The 19,328-nt window shown below is 38.1% G+C and overlaps 1 protein-coding gene across 2 annotated transcripts in view; it reads right to left on the bottom strand.

The window, feature by feature from the left end:
• Nucleotides 1–19,328, bottom strand: part of epb41l5 (erythrocyte membrane protein band 4.1 like 5) — a 126,604-nt gene that overhangs the window by 49,343 nt on the left and 57,933 nt on the right. For both annotated transcript variants that reach the window (XM_028808051.2, XM_051930313.1), the window contains exons 14-16: nucleotides 19,104–19,134; nucleotides 13,261–13,300; nucleotides 12,271–12,386 (exon numbers count right to left, since the gene is read on the bottom strand). In XM_028808051.2, coding sequence (XP_028663884.1) covers nucleotides 12,271–12,386; nucleotides 13,261–13,300; nucleotides 19,104–19,134 — 187 coding nt within the window. The remainder of the gene's footprint in view (nucleotides 1–12,270; nucleotides 12,387–13,260; nucleotides 13,301–19,103; nucleotides 19,135–19,328) is intronic.

Here is a 19,328-nt window from a genome sequence, read left to right as displayed (position 1 = left end):
AGTAGCTCCATCATCAATGAAGAGAAGTGTGCCAGGACCTGTGCCAGCCACACATTCCCAAGCCATTACACCCCCCAAGCACCATGTGTAACAGATGAGGTGGTCTGCTTCAGATCTTGGGTAGTTTCTTTGACTCCATACTTTGCTCTTGCCATCACTCTGACGCAGGTTCATCTTTGCCCCAAGGCCTTTTCCAGAAATCTGCAGGCTCTGTTAAATACTTTTTTTGCAAACTGTAATCTGACCAACCTGTTTCTGTGGCTACCTAGTGGTTTGCATCTTGCAGTGTGGCCTCTGTGTTTCTTCTGTAGATAGTCATCTCTGACACATCCACATCTGCCTCCTTTAGACTGTTTCTGATCTGCTGGACAGGCCATGTGTAAAAAGTGTTGTCATTTCTACACGCTGTGACCAAAATGCATGCAAATTCTCTTACAATTAAAGTCTGTAATATGCATGGCGAGTTAGATTTGAATTGTTTGATTTATTATTTTAAACTGTGGAACACTGGGATAAATCATGAAAAAAAAAAAAGGGTCTTTGTCCCAAACATCATGGAGGGCACTGTAAAAGACAGTAAACTTTTCTGCCCAATAGCCTGCCGCTACCTAACATTTTTTGAATTGCTTGAACATATCAGGTCAAAAGCTTTAGATTAAGACAATCCCTATACATTTGTAAATAATCGAGATAGATAGATAGATAGATAGATAGATAGATAGATAGATAGATAGATAGATAGATCTATAAAAATTATGTTTCTGGACTTCTCTAGCGCCTTCAACACCATCCAACCTCTGCTCCTTAGGGACAAGCTGACAGAGATGGGAGTAGATTCATACCTGGTGGCATGGATCGTGGACTATCTTACAGACAGACCTCAGTAGGTGCGTCTCAGAAACTGCAGGTCTGACATTGTGGTCAGCAACACAGGAGCGCCACAAGGGACTGTACTTTCTCTGGTCCTGTTCAGCCAACATACATTGGACTTCCAATGTAACTCTGAGTCCTGCCACGTGCAAAAGTTCGCCGATGACACTGCTATCGTAGGCTGCATCAGGAGTGGGCAGGAGGAGGAGTATAGGAACCTAATCAAGGACTTTGTTATATGGTGCGACTCAAACCACCTACACCTGAACACCAGCAAAACCAAGGAGCTGATGGTGGATTTTAGGAGGACCAGGCCCCTCATGGACCCCGTGATCATCAGAGGTGACTGTGTGCAGAGGGTGCAGACCTACAAATACCTGGGAGTGCAGCTGGATGATAAATTTGACTGGACTGTCAATACTGATGCTCTGTGCAAGAGAGGACAGAGCCGACTATACTTCACTAGAAGGCAGGCGTCCTTCAACATCTGCAATAAGATGCTGCAGATGTTCTATCAGACGGTTGTGGTGAGCACCCTCTTCTACGCGGTGGTGTGCTGGGGAGGCAGCATAAAGAAGAGGGACGCCTCACGCCTGGTGAGGAAGGCAGGCTCTATTGTAGGCACGGAGTTGGACAGTTTGACATCCGTGGCAAAGTGATGGGCGCTGAGCAGACTCCTGTCAATCATGGAGAATTCACTGCATCCACTGAACAGGATCATCTCCAGACAGAGGAGCAGCTTCAGCGACAGACTGCTGTCACCGTCCTGCTCCACTGACAGACTGAGGAGATCGGTCCTCCTCCACACTATGCGACTCTTCACTTCCACCCCAGGGTGTAAACGTTAATATTATACAAAGTTATTGTCTGTTATACCTGCATTGTTATCACTCTTTAATATTGTTTTTGTATCAGTATGCTGCTGCTGGAGTATGTGAATTTCCCCTTGGGATTAATAAAGTATCTATCTATCTAGAAAGGGATTTAACCACACCTGAGGCCGGAAATAAAAGGACAAAGAGTAGATGATAAAGTAGAACGTCGTGAAGAATTAAAAAATGTTGGCACAGTACACATGCACAGCAGGTTAGAGATAATGGAATTACGTAAATTCAAAAGTCTCAACAAAAAAAAAAAAAAAAAAAAAAAAGATAGGAAAGATCGCATTAGCACAAACAAACGGAAAGTATTACTCGGTGAAATAACGGAACAGCGAAAAAGAGATCGAATATATTGTTTGGATTTAAAATTTAAGCCGGAGACTCATCTAATCCGTGTTGCCAGCGAGGATTAAAAGATTCCAAAAGCGTTGGCGCGGTATGAAGTCCCGTGAGTCAGAGACTTTTAATATGAGATGGTCACGCCCTACTCACAACTATTTTCAAACAAGACCATGGTCATCTAACCTCAGTCATGTGAATGCTTTTGTCAGACACACTTCCTGCGCTCTCAGCTTTCATAAACTTTATCAGGACAATAATTTTATACGTTCTAGATGACACGTCAACGACAAAGTGAAGAAGAAAGAGCATGGACAGACACTCGAGAAAGTCGTTTTATTTATTAGAGTGAAAGAAACGATATTCAACCACAGGCAGATATACGTGGCATTGTGACGATTTAAGTCCAAACACTGAATCAAAATTCAATGCGATCTTGAAAAGTTAAATCCAAATATTGTTTTTACAAAAGTTTTAAAGTAAAAGTGAAAATAATAAATATGTAACAATTCATGAAAATAGCAATATGTTTAAAATTGTATATCCGGTAAACCAAACCTGGGGGTGGGCGAGCAAAGCAAGCAGGGGGCGGAGCCTCCTAGTCATATATAAACATCCACATGTGGCAGTGTGTGCATCTGTCTCTCTGGCCCGGAAATGAGTAGCGGAGTTGGGATAAGGGCTCCACCTCTGAGGAAACAGAAACAGCTTAGCCACTAACACACAAGCGAGGCCAGAACATCGGCAAAACGGTATCCCTTTTACTTTTCCTCCCGCCACAAATGCACAAGCAATGTAAGCAAGTCGGCAAAATGAAACCTCTTAGGAGAGAAACGTCCAGAGCAGTTCCTTTCAATTTCACTTTTTTCCCCTGACGATTTCAATAGTTTCTAGGACTCCGGGCTTTTTACAACACGGGCTTACACAGCTAGTCTACATATCTCAATTGATATTTGTTAGTATGGGTGTTTTTTTGTATTGTTTGCTATATTGAATATAACACAATATTCAATATCATCATGACTCTTCATTGAGAGGTGTCAGTCACTGTTTGAGGACACTCATGTTCATTAATTACTACATAGCCACAGTGTGTACGGCATAATAAAGTAAATAATTCAGGACACTTCAGCTGTCAGCAGTAAGACTGTACTATTTACCAAACTCCAAAGTGTATGCGCAGAGGGACTTTAAGCACTGACAAACGGTGTGTGCCAATACTAGTGTAATGGGAAAAGATGTTGAGAAAAAAGATGAAATATACAAGGAAAAGATGAAATTACTGAGAAGGAAACACATGCACTTCATTTATCAGCAAGGGAAAAGGTAACTTTACACAATATGAGAAAATAAAAGATGAAACATTTTGCTGCTATTACCGTAAGATAAAAATTGGGATGAAAGAAACTGACGAATCACTTTTAATTGAATTACGTAACCGAATTATCTGTTTTTTTTCTTCTTCTTGTAATCTCTATGACTTCGTAAAGAGAACACAGCCTGGATGTAAAATAAATGAAAGGGTGGAAGCAGCAGGGTATTTTAACACATGTGAATGCAAACTAAAAGCCATTATTACTCTGAATGCGTTTGTTAAAACACGATTCACTGAGCAATTACAACTTCGCATGTGAATAAACCTACTTGGCCAGAGCGTAAACAATTGATAAAAGCAGAGTCTCAGGGGAGTCTGGGAGCAGACATACAGACCATAGCTCAAGGCCATCCTGCTCACTACTGCTCCTAGAAGTAATGATATAATAGTTTGCTTCTTGTTTGTATGCAAACATGTTCACTGCCGAACCTCTATTCCTGAGGCACTCTCATTGTGTCGACTCCTCCTCGACTCTTAAGAGTTAGTGGCAAAGCGCTGCCATCAAAGGAGGCACACTGACACCATAACTCTGCATTAGACTGTTGGGCCACAAGAATAATCTGCACTACATGGGATGCAGATGTTGGTGGTCTTGGTATAAAATTTCATTAGCAATACCGCGGTAACATAATAGTATATACAGTTTATATAATAAATTAAAAAAAAAGTGCTGCCGTCCACCTTAATTTCTACTCTATAACTGCCTTTAATTTTGATAGAGTTTCATTTTGCAGACCTTTTCAAATATACAAAATATTTAATATGGACTGCATTGTACCAGTATTGAATGATCAGATTTTACTAACAGACCTTGAAAAATGGCAGGAAATTCCTTTTGCCTAACGGCATTAAGTTCGCCAATCCCTTGTAGAGAATGTTGTCAGTACCTAGCGCTGGGGGGGGATAAGTGTGACAAGACGAACAAATCCCAATCTTAGTGTTTAATGTGTAAAGAAAGGGGAATCGACTCGGCGCAACACAATCTTTGTCCAGACATGATGTGGACAGTGGGCATGGGGGGCACATTTTAATGTATTTACATAAATATTAACTAGCAAATTATTGTCCTTTAGCTAATTTTATGAAAAAGAATGAGCCAAAAACATGCCTAAAAAGTCACTGTTGATTGCTGGAATTTGTAATCTCTACCTGTAAAGGAATTTTTATCCACCACATTTTCTAATCTGTTGAAGAGGCCAAAGTGCACATAAGGAGAAACACCTCAGTTTTTAAAAAACGTATGAGAGTTAAATCAATCATTATCTACACTTCTGTGATCATTTTGTTTGGCTTTCGCCACCCATGTGTAGTAATACGGTTGGTCTGTGGTCACAGTGCTCAAGTTTTGAGCATGATCAGTCAGTTTCTCTTGTTGTTTCCTAGGAGTAAACATGGCTGCTCTGCTGTCCGTTTGTACCGCTGAACAGCAGTGACCAACTTTTTAGGGGCTAAAAGGTGGACCCAGGTGTGATACACACCGCTCACTTCCAGCTGACACTGCCTGCAATGGCACAGCAACCATCCACAAATACTCCTCAATATGGTGTAATGGGAGGACACTGCTTATTTTAAAACTTGTTAAAAGTTTGAAACACCAAAACAGATGTGACCACAAGATCTCTGAAAACCACAAAACGAGGCGTGAATCATTTTAAGAGGTCAAGGAGAATTTATGAAATAAAAAAAAACACTACCAGAAAAACGGGCCTGATCATGACAGTTCTAACCTGGTGACACCACTTCGCCCGCAAGTTCTGTATGGTCCAGTTTAATCTGGCAGCATTATTTGAATATATTCGATAAACCAATTCCTAGAAATTTGATTCTGTTCATCTGGACAAAGTTTTTAAGTGGGAGAAATATTCGAGACTTATCCAAGTCTCTTCCTCAGTCTCAATTGACTGCAGGTTTCCCCAACCTTATAAACAGTACCTTTGCTTAATCACAGAGACTAGCACCATTGACAAAGGGGCCAGTTGATCAGTGATATGCAAATTGTCCACTGATTAGTAGACGTGTGAACCATTCATAGAGGGTTGAGGAATGGCTGCAATCACAGCATTGTAAGATGGCGACAGATGTACCCTTAGGCCCCCTCCTCTGTGCAGAGATGGTCGTTTCTTTTTCACGTAAATGGCCTCCTTGATTCCTCTCTCAAACCAGCGCTCCTCCCTGTCCAGGATGTGCACCTCTTCATCTTTAAAGGAGTGACCACTATCCTGTAGATGTAAATAGACTGCGGAGTCCTGGCCTGACGAGGAAGCTCTTCTGTGTTGTGACATGCGCTTAAGCCAGTGGCTGCTTGGTTTTCCCCGATGTACAATTCACACGGCACTCCTCCTGGCACTTAACTGCGTAAACTATGTTACTCTGTTTGTGCCGTGGGACCCGATCCTTGGGATGGCCCAATCTTTGGCGTAGCGTGTTTTGGGGTTTGAAAGCCACTGAGACCCGGTGTTTCGAGAAAATGCGCCTCAGCTGTTCCGATACTCCTGACACATACGGGATCACTAAGGGTTTTTCGCTTAGGCAGTGGATGTCCTTCCTCTATCATGAATTGGATAAGTCTCGAAATATTTCTCCCACTTAAAAACTTTGTCCAGATGAACAGAATCAAATTTCTAGGATTTCCTTACCTGGATTATTGAGCATGCATCGAGACAATAAACCAATTCATCATAAAAATGATGGTAGCCAATACCCACACAGTTGGTCTCTGCCACTCCCAATATATTCAGTTCAACTTTTTTTTAAAGCATTTTATACTCTTGAATTTTACACAAGAGATGTTTCAAAATAAAACCTACGTATTCTTCCCAATTAATTCCAATTTTGGAATACTTGGAATCACTGTCCTTATAATGTGCATGTTTTAGCCTTCAAAGATCTAGTGTAAAGTATGCGGTGAGTGTGCAGTATATGCTGCTATTAAAACAAATTAAACTTCGTCTAGCTCCTCCATTACCTCTTAAGAGTAATAGCAGCATTTTAATTCAAACACAATTCTCGTAAAAAAAGCTGCATGCAAGCTAATAAAGTTTAGGTGTACAGATTGGAAATATGGACAAATAATGCAAAAAATGATCAAAGCAAATGACAGGAAGGTGAAAAACAAAATGCATAAAAAAATTTAAATAAAACACAACAGTATTACATACACTCTGCTAGCAATATATTGTTAAGGTAAATTTCCAGAATTTCCAAGATGTCACCAATGTTAGGCCGTAATATAATGAAGGGAGCAAATAAAGAAGTGTAGAACAGCGACCAGCTGACAACATGCAAAACACTCAACTTGGTCTCCATTAGTTGTCCTCTTTAAGCTGAGCAAAGCAATCAAAACCAAGCAAATCACTTGGAAGCATAATCTGATTTGATTTTCATTAAAAAAAAAGTATTCAATAACCCTTTCCAGCTTGAAACTTTGTCTACAGAGAACTAAGAGAAAAATGTATATATTTAAACTTAAGCTACAGTTGTGAAAGGAAGCAAGATGCCATTCAATTTTTCTGGAGTCTTGTGAGCAGACTTTCCTCTGTGTGTGTTCACTCAGCCAGAGAAAAACGCCAAGTCTCTTACAATTAAGAGACTGAAGTCGCCAGATTAATTGAATTTAATCAGAATAATACATTTCTCAAATTGTTTACCAGCCTTCCATCCTGAAATTCCACAACTGGAAAGGGTCAACAAGAAATTCCCATAGAGCAGGGGTGTCGAACTCCAGTCCTGGAGGGCTGCAGGTTTTCATTCTAACCATCTTCTTCATTAGTGACCAGTTTTTGCTGCTAATTAACTTTTTTGCCTTTGTTTTAATTAACTTGACTTAGACCCCTTTAGTTCTTTCTTTTTCCTTAATGAGGAGCCAAACAATAATGAGACACAAAACAAACTGCCACATCACCAGCTAACCACATTATTTGAGCATAAAGAAAGGTGGAGGTCTCAGTAAGGCTGATCTCCGAGGTCACCAAAACATCTTGATGGTGTTCTTAGAAAAAAAAGAAAATCAACAGTTTTGTAAATGTCTGCTGTGGCAGAATGAGAGCAGCAACAAGCTGTGGAATTAAGTAATTGGTTTAATTAACAGCAAGAATTGGCTTCTCATTAAGGAACTGGTTGGAGTGAAATTGGCAGGAGTTTGAAGCCCCAGTTTAGCTGGTCATCTGTTGGCTCGTTTCACGTCTCATTTCTGTTTGGCTGCCATTCAATTCAGAGGACTGGATCTTTAAAAACAGGGCTATTAAAATGAAGGGAAAAAAGTTAATTAGCAGTGAAAACTGGTCACTGATTAGGAAAAGGGTTAGAATGAAAACCAGCAGCCACTGCAGCCCTCCAGGCCCTGAGTTCGACACCTGTGCCACAGAGCAACACCAAAGGGCACATGCACATTCATATGCATTAATTCCAAGGAGAAGAGCTTCTTTATTTTTTTCTTACTGTACCGCCACCAATGCAAATGGCCACTTTTCTTGCGAGACATCGCTATCTCTGAGCACTGCTCCCACCACCAAAGAGATGATAAAAGCCATCTAAAATTAACTGATTGGATTGAAAGCTGAAAACCACAAAAAATGAACTGGTGAAGCGTAGCAGCAAAGAGGATAAATCTAAAAGAATCATGAGATCATCTGAATAACCATCAATCCGATTGCTTGATTAGCATTATTATTTCAAGGCAAGCAAGGTAAGAGGACTTAAAAGCAAAATACATACCTTGTTTCAAGAAAAACACTTATTATCTGGTCAAATAAAGCTAGAATAACAAAGGAACAGGCATCATCTTATTATTTATGGGTATATCTCAGGTCATACCTAGAACTGTGAAAAATGAAATGATCCTGACCATTAAAGCTTATTCACTCTTCATATTCACACTTGCCAACTTTTGGAGACTCTGCACTTGCAGACTAAGCAAATGGGGCTGTCACATTTTAGAAATCGACTAACAGATCTGATTATTAGACATATCTATTCATGCAACATTATGAGGACAACTTGATAGGAAAAAATACATAAAGATTTCAAAATAGTAATATGTATATACATGTTCTTCATAACAAGGATGCACCATTCAAGTACCAAAACCTCAAGAGATGGAATGTAATTTACCAAATATGCATTAAAATCAAACCAAATATAAAACATTTAGGAAAGTGAGCATTAAAGCTAACGCAGAACTTAAGTGATTTTCATCAGCTAAACTGTCTTGTTAGGCAGGGGTCCTCAACCCCTGGTCTGACAGCCGGCAACAGAGACTCAGTGAAGGGCTACAGCAAAATGGCTGCCCACTTCACCGAGGACACTTTTCAGAACACTTGGCGAGTGGGACTTTGCAGCGGCGCAGAGAGAGACGAGAGAGTGTTACAACAAAGTATTTTTATTGTCCTTACAGTTTCCCCATATGACACAAGTCTATAGAAATCTCGTTACTACAAAGTACATTCAGCAGATACTTTCATTACAACGAAGTGACCTTGAAATGCTTGAATGAATCATCCACAGAGCAGTTAGTTCTGTGGTCGCAGCTCAGTTGTGCACATCTGCACAACGATCTCCAAACAGAAACATTGTAAATCTTTCTTCGAACTTTCCTTGTACTGTTTTTTTGCTGTTCTTGTTTTCTGTGGTTTTCAGTGATTCCTTTTGCTTATTACTTGTCAACATTTGAAAAACATCCATTGGAATTTAACTCATTGTCACCCTCCTATACAAACGGCAGAGAAGTGCGATCACCGCGTCTGTGGAAGACTGTTTATCTGCTGCCGGGGCAACAGCAGGTTCACAGCTCTGCTGCGTCTCTCCGCCAAAGCAAACAGAAAAGATCTCGATGGGTGATGCAAGGAACATTGTAAATGCAGGGACCATGATTACTTGGCCACTAACCTGGTCACAACCCTGCCTGACTGCTGTGTCTGTTTATGGCAGAGTGGCAGATCCTGCTACAAATAACTGTTATTTGTCCTAGTGTGTATATAAGCACAGGGAACTCCAGTTTCTGTATTCCATCTTACCTGAAGGGGCCCGAGTTGCCTCGAAAGCTTGCATATTGCAATCTTTTAGTTAGCCAATAAAATGGGTCATTTTGCTTGAATTCTCACTATTTCCTCATAAAATATTGAATCATCAGTGAATATTGGCTCATCCAAAAATAACATTTTGTTGCTTGTGCTTTCAACAATATGCATTTTTCCAAATTTATAAAACCTGGCAGGAGTGCATAATACAACTTTAGAAAGCATATCATTTGACTCCAAATTGCAGTTGCTTACTGGGTAATCTTCATAAAATTATTTTCTGACCAAAACATGCATTAAAAGGTTCACAATCTCAGAGTAAAGAATCATTCAAAACATAGCACTGATTTTCCAAACTACCATTACTAGAAAGGAATTAGCAACTGCTGGACCAATCTTAAGGTTTACTAACAAACTGCTTGGGGACCAGAACAGTTCTAACAATCAGTGACATATGATTACATCTGATGGATTAATAATTGACAGAAAATGATCAAAAAGTCCAACTATCTACAGTTTGTATTTGAAATAAGGCGCAAACAAATTGTTATTTTACCTAATGTTTGCCCACAACTTTCCAGCGGGTATGTGTAATTCATTTTGAGGACTACTGTATTGACCATTAATTAGGCTGCCTTAAATCTAAACCTAATATTGGCTTTCAAATTCTCAAGATTTTCAGAAGAAAAAAAAAATTTGCATAAATGAAAATTAAAAAAATGAAAATCACAAATCTGGGTGCAAGCAAGTACTTTCAGTGGTTAATATATTCAGACATACAAAAACAGCAAAGAAAGCAAAAAATAAGCAGGGGGAAACATTTTATGTGGATAAATATATTCTCATAGAAAAACTATGTGGCAACCAGCCCAGCATCGAAGTACCAAACATTCTTGGCAAGCAGCATTAGTCTCTGTATTCTGTTGCAAGTTTATCTATGTTACCATACTATAATTGCATTTTTATCAGATAAAAATAACATATAAAATATAAATATATATATTATATATATAAATAAATAAAAATAATCTGCAGAGTGATCCTGTATACACCCTCTTATTATGAAAGTGGACATATCAAGTTGCTTTTGGAAAACCATGAAAAAGCAGAAATAAGCACTCTTCATGAATTCAATCCCAAAAGATGAATGGCAGTTTTATCTAGTAATCTGAGTGCAGGTACTCAGGAAGTGAGGACTACTATGATGACATGGACAATGCCTGAACACAATTTTTCACATTAATGATTAGGATGCAAACACAGCATAATGAGCGCTGCACTAACCTTTTTAGGGTTGTGTACTGCCAGAAAAAATGACCTAAAAAGGTTGAATACTTGTATCTTTTTTTTTTTTTAAGATAGAATGTTAAGTGTAACAAACATGTAAATTCCAAATTGTTAATATAAACACAACAGGAAAGGTCTATCTAGTGTAGACGGCAGTATTAATGGAGATTCAGTACACTTCCTTTACACGTTCTGAAACGGTCACCAACACACAGCCTGATGTCACAACTGGGACAGTAGAAGTGTGTTTCTCTTTGCACACTTTTGTTAACACTTTTTTTCTGTCACTTGAAAATGAAATGGTAGAATGTCTGTGCCTGATCCACATGATCAAAATGCACCTTGTGTTGTTATAAGCTACCACAGCCCAAGGCTTAGTGATGAACATTGATAGCTGGTGCACTGTAAATGGAGCTTAGGTGACTAACGTCTTTCTTGTATTTCTACTTGATGACAAATATTTTGCCTTTTTTGCCAAGCACATTCTTGCACCAAAGTGAACCTAAAGGTGGCCAAATTCAACAGGCATATCAGGACGATTCAGTTGTACAGTGCCATATGCATCAGATTCACTATCCATGTGAACATCTGATGCCCAACTTGCATCATCATTACTACTGCTTGATTCAACTAACAGTTCAGTTTCAGTTTGTTCTAAAACTGGTTTTAACAGATTCTCATTTATGAACCATTATGTTTTGCTTGAAGGATCTACCCCACTCAAGAATACTGATGAGTTACATTAAAGTGACAAAACACATAGAAAAGGTCATGATTTTTACAGCATAAAGTTATTTTAACCACAGGATGGCAGCAGAACACTGTGTAGAGAGTTTATTTGGGCTTAACATTGTAAAGCAGATCATTCCACGTCAGCCTGAGTACAACTCGGGCTTAACCTTATTTACACAGAACTCCAAGCCACAGTCACGCTCTGGTTAATGCAAAGGAGGTTAAACAAAATCTGTATTTACAATTATATACACATCACTATACTCTTCCCAATAGAAGAACTCCGTGATTCAGCTGATTTCTATTACATTTTTTAATGACAGCAAAACTGCAAGCACAATCCTCTTTTGCATTTCCAAAACTAATTCTTATATTCCACAAATATTAAACAATGCACAATTGATTTTATAAAACAAAATCAGTATGAATGCAAGTTGTTGATGCATCTCATAATTTTATTTTCCTTTCATACTACTATGATTGAATTTATTCTGTTTTAAAAACAACAAAATTGTTTGAGATTTCACTAGAAGCAGTATTTCTGACACTGGTTTTCTTACAACCTAATTAGGCCAGATAAAGCAAGTCATCAGGTCATTAGACATGTTTTACATTTTAAGAAGTGATCTGCACATTTACAAGCTTCAAAAATAGTAAAGGTTGAAACAAATGCAAACAAAAATGATTAGTTATAATCTGTAATCTATCAATTTTCAATCATCTTAAATTTAGGGTAGTAGTTACAAACTGGCTCAAAAGCAAACATTTTTACCTCATTTTCTCCGAGTGGCTGGCACCTGGACTTCTTGGGAGAGGCTCGATTTCCACAGGAACTGGTGAAACAGGCATTGCATTTACCACAGGGAAATTTGGTCGCAAATTTCTTGTCTAGTAAAAGTACAAATGGATAAAAGCAAATATATTATTTTTTGTCTTTCTGGATTTGTTAAAGCAGATTACACTCTACACAGGACCAAAAAAAAAAAAAAAAGAATCACAATTGACTTGATTGTAGGGGGCAGGAAATACCCTGGGATAAGGCACCACTCCTCCACAGGCTGGATCTGCTATCGAATAATAAAATTAAGAAGCTCTGTTCAGATTTCTCATCCAAGTATGGCTGCAGATTAAAGCTTTGTTGGAATTTTAAATGGATTAAAAGCACAGATGTTGAAGGGCATTAACTCATAATTCTGATTCATTTCACTCAGAACCAAAGGAGTTAAGAGTCTAAAGGAAGCAGTCAGAAGAACAAAAACAGGAAAACTTAATTTTAATAAAATCCTAAATTTCTACAGAAAATAACTAGAGCCATAAGACCATTAACAAAAAATGACAGAATCACTTCTTTATTGAGATGGGGACTAGAAAGTTTGTTTAACAAATAAATACCATCAGTTTAAAACCTTATTAAAAGTCTTACTTTCGTGAATAAGTGGGTTAAAAATTATGAAAGCAGGTATAAAATGTGGAAGTTTGCTTGAGTGAATCCCATCCCTTCCTCTGGTGACAATTTCTGTTTTCACTCAGGCACCATTCTCTAGTACCGCTTTTCATCTAAAGGTTTGAGGCCATTCATTTTGTAAACTATGCAGAAAATGGGGGATTTTATGGAGGGGTAAATACTTTTACACAGCACTGTGAACTCACAACTAAAGAAATTTTAGTGTTAAATTAGTACACTTCATAGGCAAATTTACACCACAGCACTTTCTAAACCTACTGCTGCCACATTTGACATAGTGAACAAACAAAATGGTACCTTTGCTCCTGGATGTTGGCCAACACCATTGATCTGACCACTAGAATAAGACAAAAAAGGTTTGGTTAACACCATAATATATACAATAACATAAAAAATAGAAATATTTAATGTCAAAGTTAAGCATCCCTGAGTAGCTTTTAAGAACTGCTCCTAAGTAGGAAATCACCTTATGAATCACTAAACAAGGATTACAGAGACTTCAGTATTCTGTCATGCAAAACAAGCAGAAAAAAAACAAAAAAACATGCATTTGGGCTACATGGGTAAGGCACAGGGACTATACCCTTATGGAGGATGATACTGTACAGCCCCCCAACATTAATTCATTGTGAGACCGGAGGTAAGTGATCTAATTTTCAATTTTATAAGAGACTAGGGGGCTCCGCCCCCTTTCTCACTTCGCTCGCCCACCCGTGTTTGGTTTACCAGATATACAATTTAAAGAGACTGTTAGTTTCATGGGAATTGTTACCTATGCATTATTTTCACTTTTCCTTTAAAATTTTTGTAAAAACAATACTTGTCCTTTATTTCCGGCCCCGGGCATGGTTACATCTATTTCTTGCAGGATGTATAATGCTGTTCGCGTTGTGAACGGGGTGAGGCTGAACACATGCTAAGGAGAAGCGGTCAGATCATCTGCTGGCTTTCTGTTGCTGTCGCGCTGCCTGTCTATCATTTTAAAGTCTGTACAGCAGCTTGTGTTGTGATGGGGGGATAGGGTGGCTGAACGCACGCAAGGAAAAGCAGTCGGATCATCTGCTGGGTTTCTGCTGCTGGTGAGCTGCGTGTTTGCTTGTCGCAAGTTAAAGTGTCTATCACAGGACTTCAAATTGTGTTCCGAGAAGATCACATCTCGTCTCCCTAGTCTCCCTCCCAAAGATTTTTTTTTTTTTAGAGATATGTAAGTAGTGGTAGTAATTTGATTTTTTGAGACAGTCTGAAAAACCATCAGTTAAATAAATGTAATTAATGACTTGGAGTTTACCTCATTAAGGAATGGAATGTGATGCTCCAGTATAGCCACTACACAATATCATTTCTATAAATTTTAATTTTAGGTTTACAACAGCTGTGATAGGAGATGGCCTTTCTATCTCAGAAAAAACACCAAAGACCCACAGTAAACGAAGATGGTTCCTTTTCTAAACACAAATAACCAAAAGGTGTAATTCATAAAATGACAAAAAAAACAGTAAACATCACTGTCACCTGCTGCCTAGATTTCCATTTATTCACTTAGCGGACACCATTTTCCCCCAAGCAACTTGCAAAAGAGGTCAACATAACCAAGTAAACATCAGTCTGGGGGACTGTTTAGGGACAAGCGTGACAGGACAAGGTGACAAAATTGATCATCACAAGTGAAAAACTAAACCAAACAGAATACCACAAAACTAGTTATTCTACTTAGCTACTAAGAACCTCCCATCAAGTCTTGTGCTGGTCCCCTTATCTTATGCACTTTCAGAGCATACCCCAGGTGTCATCGGTAACACCTGAGAATTTGTGTCAAAGGTGAAACATCGTGTATAATTGAAAAATAAGAGTGAAACAGACTAATAGATAAGAATGGTAACCAGTTCTTAAGTACTTACAAAATTTTCTCAGCCCCTCATTTTCATTAATACCAGTGTTTCTTTATATTTCTAGAGTGTTCTCTAAGGCCAAAGGCTCTACACAACATTTACAACACTAACAGAAAATGCAAGCTCCTCAGTGAAGGAACACCATCTTGAAAATGAACCAAGAATAGAGTGATATCCTCTCCATTCACTGTACCTCTTTACCAGTTATGGAAAATGCAGACAATTTTAAATTATGTAGACCTCTGCCTATATAATATCCTGCAAAAGCAGCAAGACATTTTTTATGAAATCTGTTACACATTTGTTGGACGATTTAAACATAACAGACTCCAAAACTTCTATCTACCAGCTTTAATCAAAATGGCCACTTGCATAAGTTTAACTCTTTTTCTGAATAGAATTAATACAAATCTGTGAACCACACAGAGAATGAATGCCTTTGAGCACAAACACACACACAAAAAAGAATCAAATAGCTTAGCACTCACATTTTATTACAGAAGTGCTTAAAAAAAAAAAAGAAAACTTCAGAGCCAACGTTGTTTGGAAAAACAACGCCTAATGAGAGAGAGTTCATGGCATGCTTGTATAAATCAAACCAGTAATGAGTGTTTCCACAAAATACAGGAATGTTAAGTATGATGGGTGATGTCAGAGAATATTCCGTACCAGTTACTTATCAGTACAGCTCTCAAGTGTGAAATTCCTTCGGAAAGATTTTTGCTTTTTCAAATGTTGAAGTACAAATAAGCTTATTCCAGAAAGCCACTTGGATACATTTTTCTTTTTTAAATTCATCTTACTATTCCGATTGTGTGCGCTGCTGCTGCTGTAACAATGAAATTTTTCTGTGTGTTATATATTGTCTTTAATATCTCACCATCTAATATTGTGATATTTATATATAGTTCCTTTCATAAGCATTTATCTACTATAATGGAAAACTCCCTCTGTCAATCATAAGACATCATCCATTTTCTAGTCATTAATTCAGAACTGCAGTATTAGGAACTATTATGCTAGATGTGGAGCCACTTCGCTGCAGGCCAGATTACAAACAGAAGAAATTTGACAAACAATAAGAGTCCATTAAGCTGGTCTGTTCATCTAATCTGTCCCAATGACTTTTCCACTTACTTCTTTAAGGGTAGTTTCTTCTCTCTCATGGTTTTGCTCACGTTCCAAAAGTGTGCACGACTCTAAAATGACTGTGTGAGTAAGTGATCATGAGCTTGAAGACTGCATAGAGCAGGATTCAGAAACCACATAACACAGAGGGATAATGTACAGTACAAACTCCAGACTGGCAGCAATCAGACCTGCGTTTTGATCCCAGGAATCGGGAGGCACAGTAGTGCTGCTGGTTTTCTAATTTCTACTAAACAATATGTTTTATCTTTCTGCCTACCTATAAATCATTCTATATTTCAAATATTATACTTCATGTGTAGCTTTAATTTCTATAATATGCTACCTTTTGCATCTAGATTTATACTTCTATAGTGCCTTTTATATGTTATACAGTCAACTTGTATCAAACTACATATAACCAACTCAGCCTCTAATTGCAATAAACTTTGCGCATAACTGATCTTCTGCAACTAATACATTTACTATGAAAAAAATACAAATTACATGGAGCAAGACTATCACTGCTGCATCAATGCTTAAATTCTGAACTTATTGAATGTTAGGTTCACGTTGCATTGTCCTAAATCAGTATCTTCAAAAACCCAAAATATACTGCATGTTTCTAGAGTCCATTCTTTTGTTTTCAGACTTGACTTTATTCAGTACAGCCCAATTCCAGTAGTAGTTGTGGGAATAGAGAGGAGGACCAGTCCACAAATCACTGTCTAAGCTCACCAACATCTACAGGTGCACAGTGGATTCATATCATCACCTTCAGTGGCTGCACAACATGCTGGTAAAGCAACGTTTATCCTGAAGTCGAAGGGGACTACACAAGGTGGTGACATTGGGTGTTAAACAGCTCCATTCTCTTCAATACCCACTGTGTGTAACACATGCTGCCTCGGAAATGCACACTACACACGTTACGAAAACCTCAGGCATCCTACACGGTCACTTTTCTCCCTCTTTATTCTGTACCACTGGACAATTTCTATTCTGGTCAAAAAACTACTCAATTATAGGGGTTGACCTGATGTGATTTTTTTATATCATATGTCAGAAGTTGTATTTAACATTTTGTTGTGTGCATTGCCCTTGAATTGAATTAAATAGATTTGAAAATGTTATGTACTTATACATACAGAAGTAAACCTTAAGAAAAGTATTAAGCCTTCTTACTAAAAGATGTCGAGCTCAACAACTTGTAGAATACAGAAAGTTTCAGGAGCCAATAAACTTAAAAGTCAATAATGTTTGGTGTGCTTACTGAGTTAATATACACTGTACACCCCTCCAAGACATCAGAATTTTTGTGCAATTTATCACGTTATGAGCCACACTATGAAATATCAGAAGTAAATACTTTGTGAATGTGTTGAGATAAATAAGGAACAACCACAAGATTGAGTCCTGAAAACTGCTAAAGCTACAAACAGTTTGTTAGCTCAGCTGCTTTAAAATATGGTAAATAAAGCAGCAACCTTTGTCTTTGTTTTTCCATTTTATTGAATGGTAAGAAAGACAGAAACTGTAAGTCAAAAATACCGATGAATAAAAAAAATATTTAACAAATAAATAACAAGGCTGAAAAAACTAGCAGTTAATACAAGCAATCTAATATTTAAGCAAATAACTTTCCTTTTTTTTCACTAATGGAAACAACAATTTAGGCTAGGAATCTAGAAAATACTAGACTGCATACTGTATGTCCATTGACTTTAAAAAAAAGTCATTGAATTTTATGTGAAGCATTTTCACTTTAGGTCTTTACTACCCCTCCATGTGTATAAACATACCATGCCCTGAGCGGGTAACAGAATGTAAATTGAAGGTTTTCTCCTTTAAAAGGCAGCTTACAGACAGGAAGTTTACTTGCTGTCACTGCAGTGCCAGGACAACAACCTGATCCTTAATATAAAAAAAAGGAGCTGGTCAGACTTTAGGAAGCAGAAGGAACACCACACTCAACTGTATATTGTCAGGGATGTTGTTGAGAGGGTGAATCACTGTATATTACTTGGAGTGACCGTTACTTTAGAACTGAAGTGTGCACAACAAATTTCATCTCTTGTCGAGAAAGCCCACCAGTACCCCTACTTTGTCAGACCTCAGAGGAAAGCTCAGATTCCCCATCTGTTCTCATGAACTTTTCCAAGTGCATGCGGTGTTCATTTTCTCTGGCTCCATAACATCCAGGTAAGGCACCTGCTTGATATCAAGATTGTAAAGCCCTGCAGAGGCTGGTGAAGGCAGCACAGAATACGACTAGCACCCAATCTGCCATCTCCTATGGACATATGCAACACGTGCTGCCTTAGAAAAACAAATAACATAACTAAAGACCACTGGCACCCCGAAGTGTCAGTTTCTCACTCCTCCATTCTGGTCATCAGCTGTCTTATCAGTAGACTGAGGTTGCAAGGCTGGTACAGCTCCAGGTATAGTGACTAGAAGTCTCCATGACCGGTTAAGTTCGGACAGGATTTTCCAAGTTTTGCTACACTAATCAAATGAGTGTTTTTAGATGGCCACATGATGCAAAAATCACAAAGGCTTTTTACTCCAGGTTTTTAAAAATTTGTTGCATATGCACATAGTGAACGCACATGGTATAAACAGCAAAGTATGAAATATGTGTAAAACTGCTAGATATAATGTCTGTATGAGCCAGTTAAAAGCCAGGGGAGCAAAACCATAAAATACCTGTAAACGTGCTTGAGTGATCTCTGCTTATAACCGTTTTCAAAATATCCGAAACCCTTTAAAACAATATCTCCACCATAAATGACAGTTCTATAAACACATTTATGTTTATTTAACATAAATAAGGAAAACACATGTTTGAGCAGCACAGCAAAGGCTGTTTCTCTGAGGAACAATTTTTGCTCCTCAAATCCATTTTATCAGTTCTAGAGTATAAATCAAGGTGCCATTAAACTGCATTTCAGTGTCCATTTTATCAACTGATTCTGTACTCACTATGAACCTGCATAAGGCTTATTATAATTAAGCTATACCGAAGATGTTTGCGGATAACAACTAAACAGATGGCAAATTCTGAGTTAATTTAAGAATTCCAATTAAAGGCATTATAAATAATAAACACAAACAACTTACTCTTGATCTTGATTCCTGATGCCCATGTGTCCTTAAAAACAAACAAACAAACAAAAAAATCAGATTATGTTTCCGTTCAGGATTTGTTTGTTTCTTTTGTTGTTTTCAGTCAAGAATAAATTAGGAAAAGCCACCTACATATGCAACAACATACTAAATTTACCAATTAGAAGAGAAAACTGCTGACATTGAGAGTTAAATAACAATAACCCAAATTCCATTTAT

This window comes from Erpetoichthys calabaricus, chromosome 8 (assembly GCF_900747795.2).
Source record: "Erpetoichthys calabaricus chromosome 8, fErpCal1.3, whole genome shotgun sequence".
NCBI classification, from domain to species: domain Eukaryota; kingdom Metazoa; phylum Chordata; class Cladistia; order Polypteriformes; family Polypteridae; genus Erpetoichthys; species Erpetoichthys calabaricus.
Note: the sequence above shows the minus strand (reverse complement) of the source record. Positions and strands in the feature narration are given on the sequence as shown.